Source organism: Mesoplodon mirus, assembly GCF_964341445.2.
Source record: "Mesoplodon mirus genome assembly, chromosome: 12".
Taxonomy (NCBI): Eukaryota; Metazoa; Chordata; class Mammalia; order Artiodactyla; family Ziphiidae; genus Mesoplodon; species Mesoplodon mirus.
In genome coordinates, this window is record NC_138988.1 from 84,602,141 (window position 1) to 84,620,481 (window position 18,341).

The following is an 18,341-nucleotide window of genomic DNA, read 5'->3' on the forward strand; positions in this document are numbered from 1 at the left end:
AAAGCATGGGATTTCACTAGCACAGGTAGGCACGCCAAGCCTCGACCGCCCATCGGGTCGGGGGAAGTGGAGATACTGGCCAGCCGAAGAGGAGCAGGAGAAAATATCGCGAAACCGCGGGCCTGTGAGTCTTCAGCTGTCCTCTCACATGGGCGCGCGGGAGATCCACCGATTTGCGAGCCCCCTTCCTAGAGCGGCGGCGGAAGTGAACCGGTCTTCCGCACTTCGCGGCCGCTTCCGGCGTCTGTGGGTCGCTGCTGGTGGGTCCCGGTTTCGAAGCGGTTCGAGGCGTCAACCCCTTGTCCCCGGAGAGAAACCGCTGCTGGCGTCCTGGGGCTGCGGGTGAGCGGTCCTGTGCTGCGGACGCGGCGGGCGGGGGTGCTACGGCCTTCTCGGCCCCGGCTGGAGTGGGGCGGCCTCCGGGCCTCACTTGCCTAGGTGGATCCGCGAGAAGCTCTTTGACGCAGAAGCTAGCCCCGACCCCCGATCCCTCGGAGAGTGGGTCGGAGCCCGGGGATGAAGGAGAGACCCGGCTGTGCGCTCCATTCCTCCCGGGCTTGTCTCGCGCGATGTACCCTTCTTGAATTATGCGCCTTCTGACATTTCTGAACAGTCTTGGGTCACAGACGCTGACTGGCGTCCTAGGGCCTCTTTCCTGGGCCTGCCTTTAGATTTAAAATCGCAGAACGCGAGGGTAGAAGAAAGTCTTAAAGACCAATGTCTCCAGCCTTTTCGCTTGATAAACGAAGAATGAGGAGCAGAGAGATTAAGCCCCTGAGGGAATAAATTCATGTGACTTTGCTGCTTTTATGACTTCATGATTTCCACCAGACATCTGGGTATTTAAAAAATTTAAAAAGCAGCTAATCAAGGATGTCTCAACTTTTTATTATGATTTGTTTGCCGTAAATGTTTGTTTATTCCGTTTAATTGTTCTTTTTTCTATCATCAAGTGAAAATGTTTCCTACCGAGTCTTATTCTTCTTTCTTAGAGTCCTGAAACAACTTAGCACCTTTTACTTAATATTTTTCTTTAAATTAGTCTATTCTTGAGTCTTTTTTATCAGAGTATTTTCCTGCTTATAGAAAATTAACCTGGAGGCGGCTTTCAAAGTGCATTTTTTAATTCTTAGAATTTACAGTTTTTGTTTTTGGTGTAGTTTGTGTTAATGATGATGGCTTCTTCTTCAGTTCCAGCCAGAAAGAGACGGCACGGGAGATCTTGCTTGAAGCATTCATAAGCTTTTGCACAGCTATGATGGCATCTTCTTGGTCCATCCAGGCCGACAAGGACCAGGATGAACTTTTGGAAATAAAGATAGAGGAAGAGGAGGTGGAGGAGGAAAATAAGTGTACCGCCAGACAGGATCAGAACCTGCAAAAGAACACCACCCACAGCAGGGAGGTCTTCCGACAGTACTTCAGGCAGTTCTGTTACCAGGAAACATCTGGACCCCGGGAGGCTTTGAGCCAACTCCGGGAACTTTGCCATCAGTGGCTGAGGCCAGAGACCCACACAAAAGAGCAGATTCTGGAACTGCTGGTGTTGGAGCAATTCCTAACCATCCTGCCCGAGGAGCTCCAAGCTTGGGTCCAGGAACAGCATCCACAGAGTGGGGAAGAGGTGGTGACTGTGCTGGAGGATTTAGAGAGAGAGTTAGATGAGCCAGGATATCAGGTGAGAACAAAGATGTGGTTTCTGTTTGAGAAAAGATGAAGTAGGGATTTCTAGGCCAGAATGAAGTCTTAACATTATTTCACAAAACGTATTCTCGACACTTTGGTGCATCAGAAAGGGGCCTGAGTGTCGTGAAACATTGGTTAACATAATCCTAACTTATTTATATCTTTTCCGTAGAAGGATCATGTATTTCTGCATTAAAATGCAGAAATTCTGTTTGATGAAATGCTGCCCAGAAACATTAGATCTAAACAGAAAACTTGTAGGACAGAGAGAAAATGTTAGAGAGATGACGGTAACAAGGTGGGCAGCAGCCTCTTGAAAGGGGCATCACTTCTGCTGAACAATACAAATATTTAAGAAATAAGGTTTTGCAGATATATCCACTGCCTTGTCTCCATTAAAGGATTAAAAGATAGGGGCTTCCCTGGTGGCACAGTGGTTGAGAGTCCGCCTGCCGATGTAGGGGACACGGGTTCGTGCCCCGGTCCGGGAAGATCCCACATGCCGCGGAGCGGCTGGGCCCATGAGCCATGGCCGCTGAGCCTGTGCGTCCTGAGCCTGTGCTCCACAACGGGAGAGGCCACAACAGTGAGAGGCCCGCGTATTGCAAAAAAAAAAAGGGGGGGGGGATTAAAAGATGGAGAAATCAAAGTCACCATCTCAGAGGAATGAGATGTAGGAGCAGAGTGGAAAGTTAGGAGGGAGGGGCAGGTCATGGGACCCATGTTTCTTTGAGTAGTTGAAAGCCCAGTTAAGTTGGAAAGGTGAGATGTGAGTAGAAGAGTTGAGCACAGAGAGTCCAGGACCTTGAATACCAACCTCTTGAGTTTAGATTTTATTCTGTAGGACAGAAGCTCCTAATCTGTTCTGAGTCTAAATGAATTTTACTAACGCCAAGATATAAAAAAGAACCAAATTACATAGGACTATTTTGTTTTGTTTTAGCGTTGATAAAAGACAGTGGTTTTCACCCGGTGACAATTTTGTACCGCACAGGGCATTTGGCAATGTCGTGGAACATTTTTGGTTGTCTTAATGGCGGGAGGTACTACTGGCATCTAGTGGCTAAAGGACAGGGATGCTGCTAGATATCTCACAGTGGAAATAACAGCCTTATACAACAAAAAATTATTTGACCCAGCATGTCAATAGAATCAAGGCTAAGAAAGCTTGGTATAGCGAGTATAAATGGTGAAATAATAAAAAGGAAATACAGTCTGGCATTGAAGTACAAAGACTGAAGAGGAAAGGAGCATGTGGCAAAAAGATCTAAGTTTAAAATAGGGTCATGAAAGTGTGACTGCGAAGGAAGAGGCATGTCTTAGGTAAGAATTAATTGAAAATGATGACAGAGTAGAGGTATAAAGAAGGAAGAAAGAATGGAGAACTCTTTACTGAGCAGTCTATTCTAGGCTAAGCAGTAGGGATTTCAAGCTTGAAAGACGAGCATAACGGAGACACTTCTAACAGTTCAAAATTGTAGGCGAAGGGGGATTGGGAAAAGTTCATTCATTCAGCAGATATTTATTGACTATCTATTGTTTACTAGGCACTGGGAATGCACCAGTGAACAAAGTGTAGACGGTTGCTGCTCTTACGTTGATAGATTTTAGTCTACTGAGAGGAGACAGACAGTAAACAAAAAATCAACAAATGTATGATACATCAGGTGGTCATAAATTCTATATTTAAAGAAGCAACAGTAAAGCAGAGAAAAGGAATAGTGAATGAAACGAAGATTGTGTTGTTTTCAATAGACTGGTCAGGGAAGGATTTTCAGGTAGGGTGACATTTAGAGCAGATATCTGAATTAAAAGAGCAAGCCATGCAGCCATCTAGGATAAGAGTGTTCAGGCAGGGGAAATATCAGTAGTAAATGGATAGGTCCTAAGGTGAGAATGTGCTTGTCATGGTAGAGATGTATTTGTCAAGGAGGAGATGAAATCAGATAGTTATAAGAAGATCAAACCATACAAGGGACTTGTAGGCCATTATAAGGAATTCGGATTTTATTCTGAGATGGAAAGTCGTTGGAGAGTTTTGAGCAGAAGAGAGATTTAATCTGACTTAAACTTTAACATAATTACTACCTGCTATGTTGGAAAAGTTCTACATTGGGGCTCATGGTGGGACTAGGGGAGGCATAGGGGACAAAGTTAGAAGCAGGGAAACCAGTTTAGGAGGCTGTGGCTATAAGCAATAATCCAGGCAAGAGATGCTGGTGGCCTGGGCTAGGATAGTAGCAGTGGAAGTGGTGAGATGTGATTGGATTCTGGATACATTTTGAAGGTAGAGCTTGAGAGGATTTGTTTCTGTATCGGTTGCGGGATGTGAGAGAACGTGAGTTAAAGATTATGCCAAGGTTTTTAGTCTGAACATCAGGTAGAATGGGTTTGTCATTCACTGAGATGGTAAAAGGAATCAAGAGTTAGGTTTTAGATGTGTAAATTTTGAGAGTCTTACTAGAATCCAAGTGGAAAGTTTGAGCAAGCAACTGGATATAAAAAGTTGGAATTCAGTGGGGGGAATCTGTGCTAGAAATATAAAATTGGGACTTGCCAGAATATGGGTGGTATTTAAAGCCATGAGACAAAAAGGTATCATCAGGGGAGTAACCAGCAGTGGAAACTGGGGAGTGGCCTGGAAGGTAGGAAGAGAACCGAAAGAAAGAATGGGATTTTCAGGTGCAGGCAAAAGTAATTTGGTTTTAGTCATGTTGAGTTTGTTTTGCCAACCAGTCCTTTCCCTTGAGGGTTGCTGAGGGTAGCTAGTGGAGTTTACAGCTTGATTTGTGAGGCCTAACCGAAGATCCAGGGACAGAAGGCACAGTTCACTATGCTGACCTTTTTTTGCTTTCCCCTCCCCAAAATTTGAAGTATCAAAACAACTTTTTCTGTACATCTGAGATAGTACCTGCTGATTTTGGCTCTTATTCTGAGGGAGAGATTACAAAATGAAACTATGTCAGGGAAATAGAGCCAGTGTATGGTGATTTCTTATTTACAAAATTTAGCCATTGAAGGGGATGGGGAAGTAACTTGAGGGCCTGTTGTATGCCAAGTCCTTGTGCGGAGTGCTTTACATGGCATGGTGTCATAATCTCAGAGTAATTTCTAGCCCATGGTGACAGAGCTCCTAAACTAAGGATCAGAGTAAGTAACTAGAGTGATTCCAGATCCCTGCTTTTTATAATACCATGCTGGGGAAACCTATTACTTTTAAATGCAAAAGGAAATGGGCCCGTGGAGTAGTGGAAGCTACAGAGTGACTGAAATTGCTGAGTAAATGAGTTAATTGAAGGAGCAGGGGTTAAAGCGAAGCAGAAAAGGATGAGATTGAAGGCAAAAGTAGATACAAGCCTTGAAAAAGAAAAGACATCTTCTAAGATACAAGGGAAGAAGAGTATGAGAGTGGAGATAGATAAAGTGAAGGGGAGATGATTTTTTGAGATGATTGTGATCTTAGATAAATAGAAAATAAGATCATCTTCCCAGAAAGAAGTGGGATGGGGACCTCAGAAGAGCAGAGTCTATTAGGAACAGCTTTTGGGGTAAATATGGAAGAGATTTCTCTCCTTTTCCTTTTTTCCCTTCCTTTCTTTACTTTCACTTTTACTTTCTCCCTTTACTTTTCCCCTTTCCTTTCCTTCTTTCTCACTTCTGTTTTATTTCCCCCTAAGTTCTTTTCCCCTCCTTTCTGCCTCTTTTTACCTTCTTTTCCTTCTCTCTTTTCTTTTTTTTTTTCTCTTTCACTTCTCCATTTCTTTGAGCATAGACTAAGAAGTAAAAGGGGCACAATCAACATTCTTTAACTGTTAAGAATAGGGGAAATTACTTCCAGCTGGGGAAGGGAAGGTTTCTCAGAGGAGGTGACATTTATGTTGGCCTTGAAGAATGAGTAGGATTATGGTCAGCTGATATCTGGAAAGAAGTTTATTTCAAGTTTCAGAGAGCTGGGTGCCACTGCCATGAATAGTATACTGTTCTGTTTAATGTTATCAGAGTGAGTATCTCAGTTATATCTCATCTAACTCAGGTCTCAGTCCACACTGAGGAACAGGAAATGCTCTTGCAGGAGATGGTAGCTCTAAGAACAGAACAAGAACCCAGAATGTCCCTCCCGTCTGTGAAAGCCCAGCTAAAGTGTGAATCTCCAGAACTTGAAGCCCAGAAGAAGCAAGGTAAAGAAGAAAGACCCACCTTGGGAGGAAGGGGAAGATGGGGCTAACACAGGAACACTGGGGCTCTTTTGTACTTTGTGCTGTTTCTGATCATTAAAGTCAGGAAAGTCTCTCTAGATATCTGACGGCTCATGTGTAGACCTCAGGCAGCCTGGTTTGTCACTCTACAGCTCTTTTTTTCTCTTTATATTAATACTTTTAAAATTCTGGCTGTATTTTATTTGAAATCACTTAGTTTAGTTCTTCTGACAGTTATTTTCCTCTGTACTGACCTCCCTGCTATTTTTAGCCTTTATCCTAGCAGACAATTCCATTATCTTCCAATTCGACTATCTCCTGCCTCCTTCAGTTAAATAAACCTTTGCTCCATGATGTCTGCAGCTCTCAGATGGTACAGGGAAAAAAAAAAAGTGTGTGTGTTTGTGTGTGTGTGTGTGTGTGTGTATGTGTGTATTACTCTTATAAAGAGAAGGAGTAATAAAGCAAATCGGGTAGAATGTTCAAAGTTAGTGAAGGGGTAAAAGACTCAGTACCTTTCTTATTTCTATTTCCTCTATTTTTTTTTCATTTAATTATTTTAAATAGGTGAAAATTCACGTGGTTCAAAAAATAATAATTTAAAGTTACCCAGTGAAAAGTTTTCATTCCACTCAATTTCCCTAGCCATTTGGTCTCCTTACCCCTATTCTGAAATAGGTTGTCACTGTTACTAGTTTCTTGTGTGTCCTTCTAGAGATTTTTTAATCATATATGTATGTTTTTCATATTCAAATATATTTTCCTCTCTTTATCACTAAGATTGTAGAACCTTGCATTTTTTATTTCTTAACAGCTGTTTAATATTAAAATGTATGGATATATCATGCAATTAACTTCCCCTGCTGATGACATTTAAGTTGGCCCTGCTCTTTTACTGTAACAAATAGTGCTGTGGTAAATAACTGTATGTGTGAATATATCTGTAGCATAAATTCTTCTGTGTGGAATTACTAGGTCAAAGGTTTTATATATATAGTTGTAATGTTTATATATATTGTCAACCTGCCCTCTATAAAGCTTGGGCCAATTTACACTCCCACTGGCAATATATGATATCCATGTCATGAACATAGTGTTATATCAAGCTATTGGCAAATCTGATGGGTGAAAATTATACTCAATATTGTTTAAATTTGCTTTTCCCTTATTGTGAGGTAGAGCAACTTTTCTTGTGTTTAAGAACTATTGTATTTCCTTTCCTGGAAACCATCAGTTTTTTTCTTTGCCAAGTTTTCTATTGGGTTATTGGTCTTTTCCTTAACAGTGTTTGGAGTGCTTTGTTTATTAGTCTGTCGTATAGTCTAGTGCCATTTTATAGTCATGCAGGAACTCTAGGTTCTTATGTAATTTTTCATTTGAATAATTTTATGTTGCCTAGTGAAGTTGCTGTTTGCTATCACAAGAAACTAGTTAACATTTATGATCCATTTTTAGTTTCAGATGTTGAGACTGGAAATGAGTATAGGAATTTAACTCTAAAGCAAGAAGTTTCTGAAGAAATGAAACCATATGGGAATATATCTAGCAAATTTGAAAATGAAATGTCTCAGTCAGCTAGGTATGAAAAAACTTATGAACCTGAAGAAAAAATAGGAGAGCCTTCTGGATACTCCAGGGAAGATAAACAACATACATGTGATGAAAATGGAGTAAGTTTGACTGAGAACTCAGACCTTTCTGAATACCAGAGAGTCTGTCCAGGAGAAAAGCCTTATGAATGTGATGACTGTGGAAGAGCTTTTAGTCAACACTCATGCTTTGTAGAACATCAGAGGATCCATACTGGAGACAGGCCCTACAAATGCGAAGAATGTGGAAAAACTTTCCGTGGGAGAACTGTGCTTATTCGACACAAAATAATACACACGGGAGAGAAACCATATAAATGTAATGAGTGCGGCAAAGCCTTTGGCCGGTGGTCAGCTCTTAATCAACATCAGAGACTTCACACAGGAGAGAAACACTACCACTGTAATGAATGTGGCAAAGCCTTTAGCCAGAAAGCAGGTCTCTTTCACCATCTCAAAATCCACACAAGAGACAAACCTTATCATTGTACTCAGTGTAATAAAAGTTTTAGTCGGCGTTCAATTCTTACCCAGCATCAAGGAGTCCATACTGGGGCAAAGCCCTATGAGTGCAGCGAGTGTGGAAAGGCCTTTGTTTATAACTCCTCCCTTGTTTCCCATCAGGAGATCCACCACAAAGAAAAATGCTGTCAGTGTAAGGAATGTGGGAAGTCCTTCAGTCAGAGTGGCCTTATTCAGCATCAGAGAATCCACACTGGGGAGAAACCCTACAAATGTGATGTATGTGGAAAAGCCTTTATTCAGAGGACAAGTCTTATAGAACATCAACGAATTCACACTGGAGAGAGACCCTATAAATGTGATAAGTGTGGAAAGGCTTTCACTCAAAGATCAGTCCTCACAGAACACCAGAGAATCCACACTGGAGAGAGGCCCTACAAATGCGATGAGTGTGGGAATACCTTCCGAGGAATCACCAGTCTCATTCAGCATCAGAGAATCCACACTGGGGAGAAACCCTACCAATGTGACGAATGTGGCAAAGCCTTCAGACAGAGGTCAGATCTTAGTAAACACCAGAGAATCCATAATAGAGGTGGTCCCTTTAAATGTAAAGAGTGTGGGGAGTCGTTTAGGCAGAACTCAGCTCTTACTCAACATCAGACCACCCACAGAGGAGAAAAATCTGGTTCTGTGTGAAGACTGTAGAGAAGCTGTCTCACAGAGTGCAGGCTGGAGAGAAATACTAGCTTTGAGATGATTTAGGACAAAATGTTAGTCACTGTTGCTATAAGGTAACTTCGGATATTTCATAAAAAATACACTCTGCTGCCCATTTCATTAGGTGCTGTGGAGAACAAGGAGCGTAACACCAGATTCCTTTTCTCAAAGAGTTTACAACCTAGTTTGGGATATATAAGGTCCACTGTTTAGTCAAGACTATAGGACAATAGAATTGTTGCTCAAAGTAGTGTAGAATTAAAGTGGCACTTGGCAAGCTATAAATTCTGAAGGACAGATCACTGTTACCTGAAGTGGTCAGGAAAGACCTTATTTAAGATAAAGGTTTGATGGGGATATTTGGAAGGCAAAAGTGAGAAAACATTTAGGGTAGAACAAATGTAAGCAGAGTGCATGTAGTTTGGAAGCATCAATGACAAGACTAGCCAACCTAAAGTAGAGAGTTCATTCAAACTGGGCAGTTGATGGCACTACGTTGGAAACATAGCTTGAGGACAGACTCTGGGATGGTTAGAATGCCAATAATTTCACCTAATACTTTGACACTTACAAAAAGCACTTTTCTCATTGAATTCCTAAAATGTTTCTATAAATTAAAATTATTCTCCATTTTAAAAATGAGGATACTCTTGCTTATGGAGATGGTGACATAGCTGCAATATCACACAAAGGAAAAGACCAGCAGCTTAAGTGCAGTTTTGTGACTTCAAGTCCTGTTCGTTACAGTAGTGATTCCTCAACATCAGTGAACATCAGAATCACCTGTGGAGCTTGTTTAACGTACCTGAGTCCCAGTCACAGATACTATGCTTTATTAGATCTGAGATGGGGATTGAGAATCTTCATTTTTATAGCTCCACAGTCACCTGATGTACTCTAAATTTTGAGAAACATTGTGCTGAATCACTGCTACTTTCGTGGTTGCCAGTGAAGTGAGGAAGCATGAACACAGGCCGCTGCAGATTTTTAGCACGAGGAAAGCCCTTCAGGGGACTTGAGCCACCAGCTCTTACAATGAACAGGGAATTAGACCACCATCATGCCTAAAAACTAGGTCTTCGAGATGGCCTTTCTGTCCCTTCAAATTTAAATGTGTCAAAAAAGACTGACCTATATTCCAAGTCTCCCAAGGTTCTTCTGAGTGCAAGGCATGTGTGTGTGTGTGGGGGGGGGTGCTGGTGTTCTTCCCTGGTTTACACTTCCCTTTTTCCCACCTCTGTAGTTACCATTGTGTTCTGAATCCCCTAACAATTTCTTGTGAGAACTGGCTTATAATTTTTTGGTTTTTGTACCTTCTTGAGCACATAAAAGAGCCAAAGATTAGTGATTCTTTGCCTTGGGGCTTCAGAAAACAACAAATCAACCAAAAACTGGTTGACATTACCCCTATATTACTGAGTAAACAATTCTGTTTTTGATGAGAACCTGTGATGATCATTGTAGTGGATAGCAGGCAAGCCACAAAGAAGTACACACAGCTCCTGGTCTGTTTATCTTTTTATTTACAGAAGTCATATTTGATCTCTACTGAGATGTCCTTTTATTTCTTTCCCTTTCTACGTTGCCGCAGCAAACTCCACAATTTCTAGGACTGCCTTCCCACCTCACCCCACACAGCTTCAGTCCCCTCGTCTCCCTTCACCTCTAGCTGGTCAGTGGGTTTGAAGTGGTAAGATAGTGACAAAAGAGGAAGGAGAGGAAAAAGAAGGGTAATCACCATTCTTTATTCCTAACTACCTTTCTGCCCAGCCCTGTCTTTATCCCGTCTCTCCACTCCTATAATATACTCTACCCCCATTTCCCTAGTGCCCTAGTCTCTTGCCCCTCTGTCCGTAATCCCTGTATAGGACATAGGAATATCACTGGCTTGGAACTAGAAGAGTCCCTAGTCCTATAGAAATATCTATGTTCCTAGCTTTCTAAATTGTAATTGTGAACACATTTTCCCATGAAAATGACAATGGTGTTAGTGCTATAACTTAGGCATATTATGCGTCACATTGGCTTTTGGGATTAGATTTACGTTGACTGTGGGAAAACTTTCTGAGTTCACAACATAGGAAAGCAAATGAACATTTAAAAAACAACTCATTCGCAAGTTGAGGACTGCTTAGGCTTTTTCATAAGACCAACACTGGAGTTGTGCACCAGGCATTGAGGCAGCTAGGATTGGAAACCTAATTTTTTTTATGTCCGGGAAACGAACAAGGATCCTAGAACTGAGCCTTGAGAGCTCTGTAGCTCTAAGTATATGAGGCCTATTCCCTACCTTTCCCTGTCTCAAATTTCTCTCATGTAAATTCGTCTCTTTGGAGGGGACTTGACTTAGTAACAAGAGCCTTCATGAGAACATCTCTTTACCAAACTGATGCTGTCCATACTTGTCATCTAATCTGATTTCACAAACGTGTTTTCCAAACTGAAATTGCTCCTCATAATGTCAGAGCCTCTCTCTTTAATCTGACTGCTCGATGGAATGCAGTCCTTATTCTAAACGTGCTGTCCACTGTCCATGCTGTTACTTGCAGCCTCTCCAGTTCAGTTTCTGCCTAACATATTCTCTCAGTGCACACAGGTTCCTCCATTTGCCTATAACTCTCTTAAGTAATATTATAAAGGAACCATAAACAGAGACCCAGAACAATGGAATATGCCTATTACATAGAAGAATACAGTTCGTAACTTATTTAAAATAAATGTGGGGGGTTTGTTCTGGTGGTTTCTTGTGCTTAAATACAGTTGTAGAACCGAAAAAAAGGGCGGAGTGCCATGGGGTTTCCAGGTGGGCATCAAAGGGGGTCAGACTAGTCCTAGATAAGGAGAAGATGTAAGGTTACTATCTGGAACTAAACTGGCCACACAGCAAAGTTGAAGGCCCTGAGGGGCAAGTGGAGGACATGACGTGTTAGATATGGAATTGGGGAGTGCGGTGAACAGAAAATGACTTGAGATGAAGTCAGGAGTACACCTTTATGTATAAAAGATGTGGTGTGACAATGACAGTACCTAGGAAATCAGGGTCCCTTGAAGCAGCTCATCTATGTGGGTTTTTAAATCATCAGTAACAGGAGGAAGGATGGAAAGAAAAGAGTATGAAAGTGAAGCAAGTCCACAAGAGAAGTAATGGCAGCCAGTAATACAACAGCCAGGTAGAATAACTGGTATAAAACTCAAATGAATCATGAAGCAGCAGCTTAGAAGTAACATTAAGGATGAGAATAAGATTGACTAGCCTCTGTTTTCTAATTGATTGAAGGTAAACAAGATATTGAGTGTTTAAGGCAAAAAGCACCTGGAGAGGTTGGGGGAGAATCAAATTTCTAAAGCAGTGAAAAGTAAAATGAGCTTAAACATGGGCTTTGGATGAAAAAGTAACCTGACAATCACAAAAGGGTTCCAGAGAGTGTAATAGAAAGGGACTGTGAAGGGAAGGAAGATGGGCCCCTTTTGAAAAAAAACAAAAGCAAACAAAAAAACAGGGGTGTTGAGCAGGGCTCTGGGATTGAGAAATCTCATGGGCATGGTGAGGATGGAGGTGGAGAGCAATCAGATAGAAGCACTTAGAAAAGCTCTGCACTCTTGTACTCAGAACAGAAGTAGCCTCTTTTGTTAATATCCAGTGATTGTAAAGTTGTTAACAATCAGTCTTATTATTGGCAATCTTTAGGAGTAGAGGAAAGGATTTATTAACAGTATTATGTAATTGTTAACTGCTTACTAAGGGCCAGACATTAGTAAATGCTTTGCTCACATTATTTCATTTTTAGCTGGGGAAACAAATCAATAAAGCTGCTTGAGGTCACAAAGTTAGTATGTGGTGGGACCAAGATATGAACTAAGCAGTTCCAGAGCCCACTCTTCCTCTGTTTATTTCAGATGAACGAACTGCATGTTGCAGTGGTACTCAGTGCTTTGAGTTATTACCTGTAGAAAATTTTCAATTCCTATCAGTATTCTGGAAAATACTTAAGAAACTCTATAGAGTCCTGGGTCCAAACACCAAAGGTAATAATATCCCCATCCTCTTGCATACTAAATATTGGATGAAGTTTGGGCCAGCATAAATATCAGCCCTAATTCTTGTTGCCTGCACAATGAGGGTGTCTGCGGGAGACATTTCACTTTAAAGATGAGCTCTTTATAGGAAAGGATCATACTCCTAGCTTAGAACCATTATTCTCTGCATTATTCTGACAGAATAAGGGATATCTGACTAATATAAAGATTAGAGAGATGTCCCCATTATGGATCTATCCAATAACTCACTATGGATATACCTTTGATGAGGGTTTTTTAAAGTTTTTATATTTGTAGCTAGTACCACTTCTTGGATTAAGAAAAACATAGATAAGTATATATTATATAAAATAGTTCCTTCAGATGCCCCTCCTGACTCCACAAGCACAGAATTTATTTGAGCAACGTGTTTGTTTAATACAGGGATAATCATTTTGATAACTAATTGAACTTTCTCAACTTTCAACCTTTCGCACTGAAAATTTTACATTTTAAAGCCCCTCCAGCAGTTCATCATTTTATTAGAATTTCTTTGGGTCCTCTCTCCTTCCGATGTTTCTGGGTATAACTGGTAAGGAGTTCTTGCACATTACTTCTTATACATAGTATTTTTATATCATATTTGTATATAAAAAGTAGGTATGGATATATTTTATATAAAATATGTTTTTAATTTTTACTTTATACATACACTTTTATATACATATAATTTGATTTTGACAAAGCCAACCACGATAAGTATTTTAAACTTCTCAGTTGCTTAGCTCCCTAGCCCACATTGTGAGATCATTATTGAGAGCCAGCCTTATCCCTTGATTTCTTGTAAACAGTTGATTCTCTTCCCACACTTATAAAAGACCTTTTCCAGGTCTGAAACCCCATCAGTCAAGGCTCCCAGAGTTTTCAGCCATCACAGTTCAAGGTGATCTTTGGGAAATATACGTTTGCTCTACCAATCATCTTCTTAAGCCCAAATGGCCTGGTCCTGGGTGTCCCGAGGATTCCTAAGAGGAGGCCATTTGTCACCTTTGATTTATGCAGATCGTCATTATTCCTGTCTAAGCTTGATATGCGTATCTTACTTTTTGATCTAGCGCCTCAGCTCAGACTACTTAAGTGAAATATTTAAGAGTAGGTATATCACCATTTCATCCCTGATAAAGGAGGAGGAAACTTAGGAACTCTACAGCTTGCTGTAGCCAAACTCTAGCTCAATGACTTTGAGTAAGCGACTTAATCTCATTTCCTCATAATGTAAAATATCGATAATAGTACCTACTTCTGCCTGGGGAGCTGCAGACCTAGGGAGGATAATTGTTATACGGATAAATGGGGGGTTTATATAAAGTGCTTAGAACAGTGGTTAGCACCTAAGTGCCTTATAGCCGTTTGCTATTGTTCTATTGCCGTGGGCTCTCTCAATGGGCTCTCTCAAATGCGATGCCTCTAGATGCTCCAGCCCCAGGCCAGAAATTACCTGTAACTATACTGCATTTTCCCCAGCACTGCTGGGTTGTTGCCGCTGGGATTAAAGCTCCCGCTCAGGTCTACTTTTACTTTCTTACCTTGGGAACTAATGAACAGTGGCTGGCAGGAGATAAACATCGCCTAAACTGGCAAGGAAAGATTTTCCTATCTTATGTCTCCACCCCTGTTAGAGATAATTAGCAGCTAAGGAGTTTCCCTTTTTGTCTGAGTTGCTCTTCCGAAGTTCTGCCAGGGGAAGGCGGACCCTGGGCGGAGCGTGCCGTGCCCCAGCCTCAGAGCGCAGGCCCTTGGGAGTTACCTGACCTAGCTGCCGGAGCCTGCGCTGCTCAGCAGGGGCGGGGATGCTGCCAGGCAACCACAGAGAGGAGAGAACCTCCAGATTCCTAGAGGAGACCTGTGGGTGAGGCATTGTTGACAGCCGCAGGCCTAGAACTGCGAACTCTTTTGGCCTTTGGGTCGTAGGTGGTGGTGATAGCGGGTTCGTGGACTCCGGCTTCGACTCAGTGTGTGATTCAGCCCTTTAGGGACTCCGGTGAAGTTCAGTCGGACGAATTGAGTTGCAGGCGAAAGTTAAAGATGGCTTCCAAGTCCTGAGTTGTCTTAGGTTATTGGGGCTGTTGAGAAAAAGAGGAAGGTCTGGAATCCCAATTTGGTAAAAGGAAAGTTGGGTTCCTTTGAGATGATCCCACTCATGACTCCCTAGAATAAGTCGGAACACAAGGAACGACATAGAATCCACTTGTTTGACTTTTAGCAAATTACTTAATCCCTCTGTGCCTCAGTATCATTCATCTGTCAGTGGAATGATAAAATCTGCTTAGATGAGTAAATTCACAGTCAATTTTCAATAAATATTAGCCGTTATTTTCTGATCTCTAATGTTCTTTCCTATTTGGGATTCTTAGAAGGGGAGAACCAAAGGGAGGAGGGTCATGGTCTTTCTCTCAAGCTTTATTAACTTAAACTAGGAAGTAAGAGATTATAGCAGATAGTGTTTACTAATAATTTGCAGTCACTCCCACTCTGTCTTCTAATTTTTTTAGCTTTCTGACAGAGTTCCTTTTTTATTTCAGTGCGTTGTCAGGTAAGTGAGTTCTTGGGTAAGAGCTAAATAAAATTTAGAGTTTCTGTTAACAGTGTTGTTCTATGCCTCAGGAAGAAGACTAGCTACAAGGATATACTTCTGAAAAATCAGTGTGAACCCCAAGCTGGAGTGAATCTTCTCCTGAGCTCGCTTATTCCAGAATGGCAGTCTTCTTGCAGGAAAGATCTCTAATAGTGACTGATGGTAGAGGGAGAGGGCTGTGCCTGGGACCAAGAATCAGACTGGCAAAACAAAATCTTTCTTCCAACTTTAAGTTGTTGCTACCAGGAAATAGATATTTGGACCTCACAGGGCTGTCAGAAGACTCGGGGAGCTCTGCCCACAGATGCTGAGACCAGAAATACAGACCAAGGAGCAGGCGCTGAAGCAGGTCCTGACCTCTGCCTGTAGAGCTGCAGACCTAAGGAGAATAATATTCAGAATGTAGAGAAGAGGCATCAGTTATGCTAGAGAGGTTGAAGAGACAGCTTGAAGGACAAGCCATCAGGTGGGAAGGGTTGGGAGGATCATTTATGGCTTGACTAGTGAAAGGCTTCAGGAATAGAACAGAAAGCAGCAAAACAACTTTAGGATCCACCAGATGTCTCTGGAGCCATAACCCAGTATCTCCCTCATGGGCTTTAATTCCGCCAGGTATTCATGTACACCTCTGGAACCTTCTCTGCCTGTGTTGGGTTTTTTTGTTATTTGGGTGTTTTTACTGAAGGACAGCTTCAAATTCAATTTTCCAAGACCATCCCATTGCTTTTAGGGCCCAGATAGAACAAGGATAGAACAAGGTATGCTTATGGCAAGATAGTACCCTGGAATCAAAGGGTGTCAGGTCCAGCCTATTAAGACCCTATCTTAGTTTAACTCTCATGTTATTGCCTTATGAAATGGAAAGCAGATGAGAAAGAATGTCTGCAGAGAAAGAAGACATCCTTGAAAAGAAGGTTTTTAGAACTCTTGTTAGTGTCCTTTCCCTGGAAACCTTGCTTCTACCCGTCTCTTTGCCCAATTCTTTAGGTAGAAACTGAGTAATATTTGGGAGGTGTCTGTGTTTGTTTTGTTATTGTTTTGACTTATTCAACTCCTTTAGCTTCAAAATGTTTTTCTTCTTATCTTTTAATCCTGCATATTAACTGAAAAAATTATTTTCCCCACTGTTATTTTTCCAGTTTACTGATTTCCCCACATCAAAATAGTATGCATTTTGAAACTGATCTACCTGTTGCCTTGAGTTAACTTTTATTATATGCCATTGTTTGTTGATCCATTTAACAAACATTTATGGAGCATTTTGTTTGTCTATACTAGTGGCCTAGGTACATTCATTTGGTGTAAATGGTACTTTTAACTACCCTTTAGCAAATTAAAATTTCTCTTGGTTTCATGATGTTCCCTTTTTTTCACCTCCAGATTCAAACTGATTTCCTCTTAAATTTTTTGATTATACCTTTCCGATTCTTTGTCACATTTTGTGAGAAAATTCTGTATGCTCTTCCAGTCTCTTTCTGACAGTCCAGCTGTCTCTTCTCAAACTGGAACTTCACATGCCTTCTTGCGTGCTTTTCAAAATTGAATTGGTAGTTTAGGGATACTGAAAAGGCATGCACTTTAGATAAAACTGGGTTTTATTTTTATCGCTGTTTCTCATCATAAGTCTCATGATCTCAGCAGAAGAGACAACTGACATTTGAATTGTCTGTGCATTTTTTTTAGATGGTGTTACTGAGAATGAAAATAAGGACTTGTCTCCAACACAAAAATATTCTGAAGATGCTAAATCATGTGAGGGGAATCTGTAGAATTACAACATCAATGCAGTAAGTTAGTAAAAGCTTTAGTTACTGGTGAGTCATTACTCAGCATTAGGAAGTACATACCAAAGAGAATGTCTCTGAGAGCAACACTTTTGGAAAAGCTTTTGTTTACAGTGGGTCCCTCCTTTCCCACTAGGAAATCTATCATAGGGGAAAATGCTATCAGTATAAGGAATGTGGGAAAGTTGTATTTTTTTTTTTTTTTTTTTTTTTTTTTTTTTTTTTTTTTTTGCGGTACGCGGGCCTCTCACTGTTGTGGCCTCCCCCGTCGTGGAGCACAGGCTCTGGACGCGCAGGCTCAACAGCCATGGCTCACGGGCCCAGCCGCTCCGCAGCATGTGGGATCCTCCCGGACCGGGGCATGAACCCGTGTCCCCTGCATGGGCAGGCGGACTATCAACCACTGCACCACCAGGGAAGCCCGGGAAAGTTGTATTTGACATCAGCCAAAGCAGCCTTATTTGATATCAGAAAACCCACACGAGCAAGAGACTGCATAAAATGTGATGACTGTAAGGATGCCTTTATTCAGCATGGAAACCTTATAGAACCGTATGTGAAGGAAGTAGGAAGGAAGACCTTCACCCAGAAGTCAGGACTGACTGCACTAGAGAATCTACATAGGAGATAGATCTTATAAATGTGATGAATGTGGAAATGTTTTCCATGGAATCACCAGCATTATTCAGCATTGGAGAAATCACACTAAAGAAAAACTGACAGGGTGATGATTATGGAAAAGTCTTCAGATAGAGGTTGGACCTTAGTAAACAGCAGTGAGTCCATATTAGGGAGGCTCTTTTAAATGAGAAGATTGTGGGAAGTTGTACAGACAGACATCAAGCCTCACCAATAGTCTCCATGATATTGGAAGTCATGGGAGTCATGGACTTCCATGATATCATGGAAGTCTCCATGATATGTAAATGGGCAAGATGTATGGGGAACAGGTATCTTAAATTTCCCATTGTAGCCACTAAAAACATTCAATGAACGTCTCAAGTCAAGAAAAGGAAAAGTCAGAAGTTCTTTTTGCTTCTCAAAGGAGTCTGTAAACATAAGCAACCAGGACTTTTGAAATTAAGATGTTTACCTGCATCCCTGGACTTGTTGACACTATCTCTGAGATGATTATCTGTTTACTGGGGACATGTTATTTTCCCATGCCCACTCTAATCTCATATCTGAAATTCATTCAAGCGTAAACAATATTGTTTACTGTTTATTGTAACTATATATATATATATACACA

The 18,341-nt window shown here is 41.3% G+C and overlaps 1 protein-coding gene across 3 annotated transcripts; it reads left to right on the forward strand.

The window, feature by feature from the left end:
• The first annotated feature begins 269 nt into the window (after positions 1-269).
• Positions 270-17,276, forward strand: ZSCAN12 (zinc finger and SCAN domain containing 12). Of its 3 annotated transcripts, XM_082637640.1 has the most exons (4): positions 270-342; positions 1,192-1,678; positions 5,720-5,864; positions 15,335-17,276. In XM_082637640.1, exons 2-4 carry the CDS (start codon positions 1,256-1,258, stop codon positions 15,364-15,366), a joined length of 600 nt encoding a protein of 199 aa, XP_082493766.1. In that variant the 5' UTR covers positions 270-342; positions 1,192-1,255; the 3' UTR covers positions 15,367-17,276. The 3 variants fall into 3 exon arrangements, with proteins under 3 accessions (XP_082493766.1, XP_082493765.1, XP_082493764.1); XM_082637639.1 differs by lacking the exons at positions 270-342; positions 5,720-5,864 and adding an exon at positions 7,338-8,490 and having other exon boundaries at positions 1,598-1,678; XM_082637638.1 differs by lacking the exons at positions 270-342; positions 5,720-5,864; positions 15,335-17,276 and adding an exon at positions 7,338-8,695 and having other exon boundaries at positions 1,598-1,678.
• The last annotated feature ends 1,065 nt before the right edge of the window (positions 17,277-18,341 follow it).

What these genes read in the sequence shown, in the direction of transcription:
- ZSCAN12 (XM_082637638.1), top strand. Translation starts at nt 7,403, where the DNA reads ATGAAACCATATGGGAATATATCTAGCAAATTTGAAAATGAAATGTCT.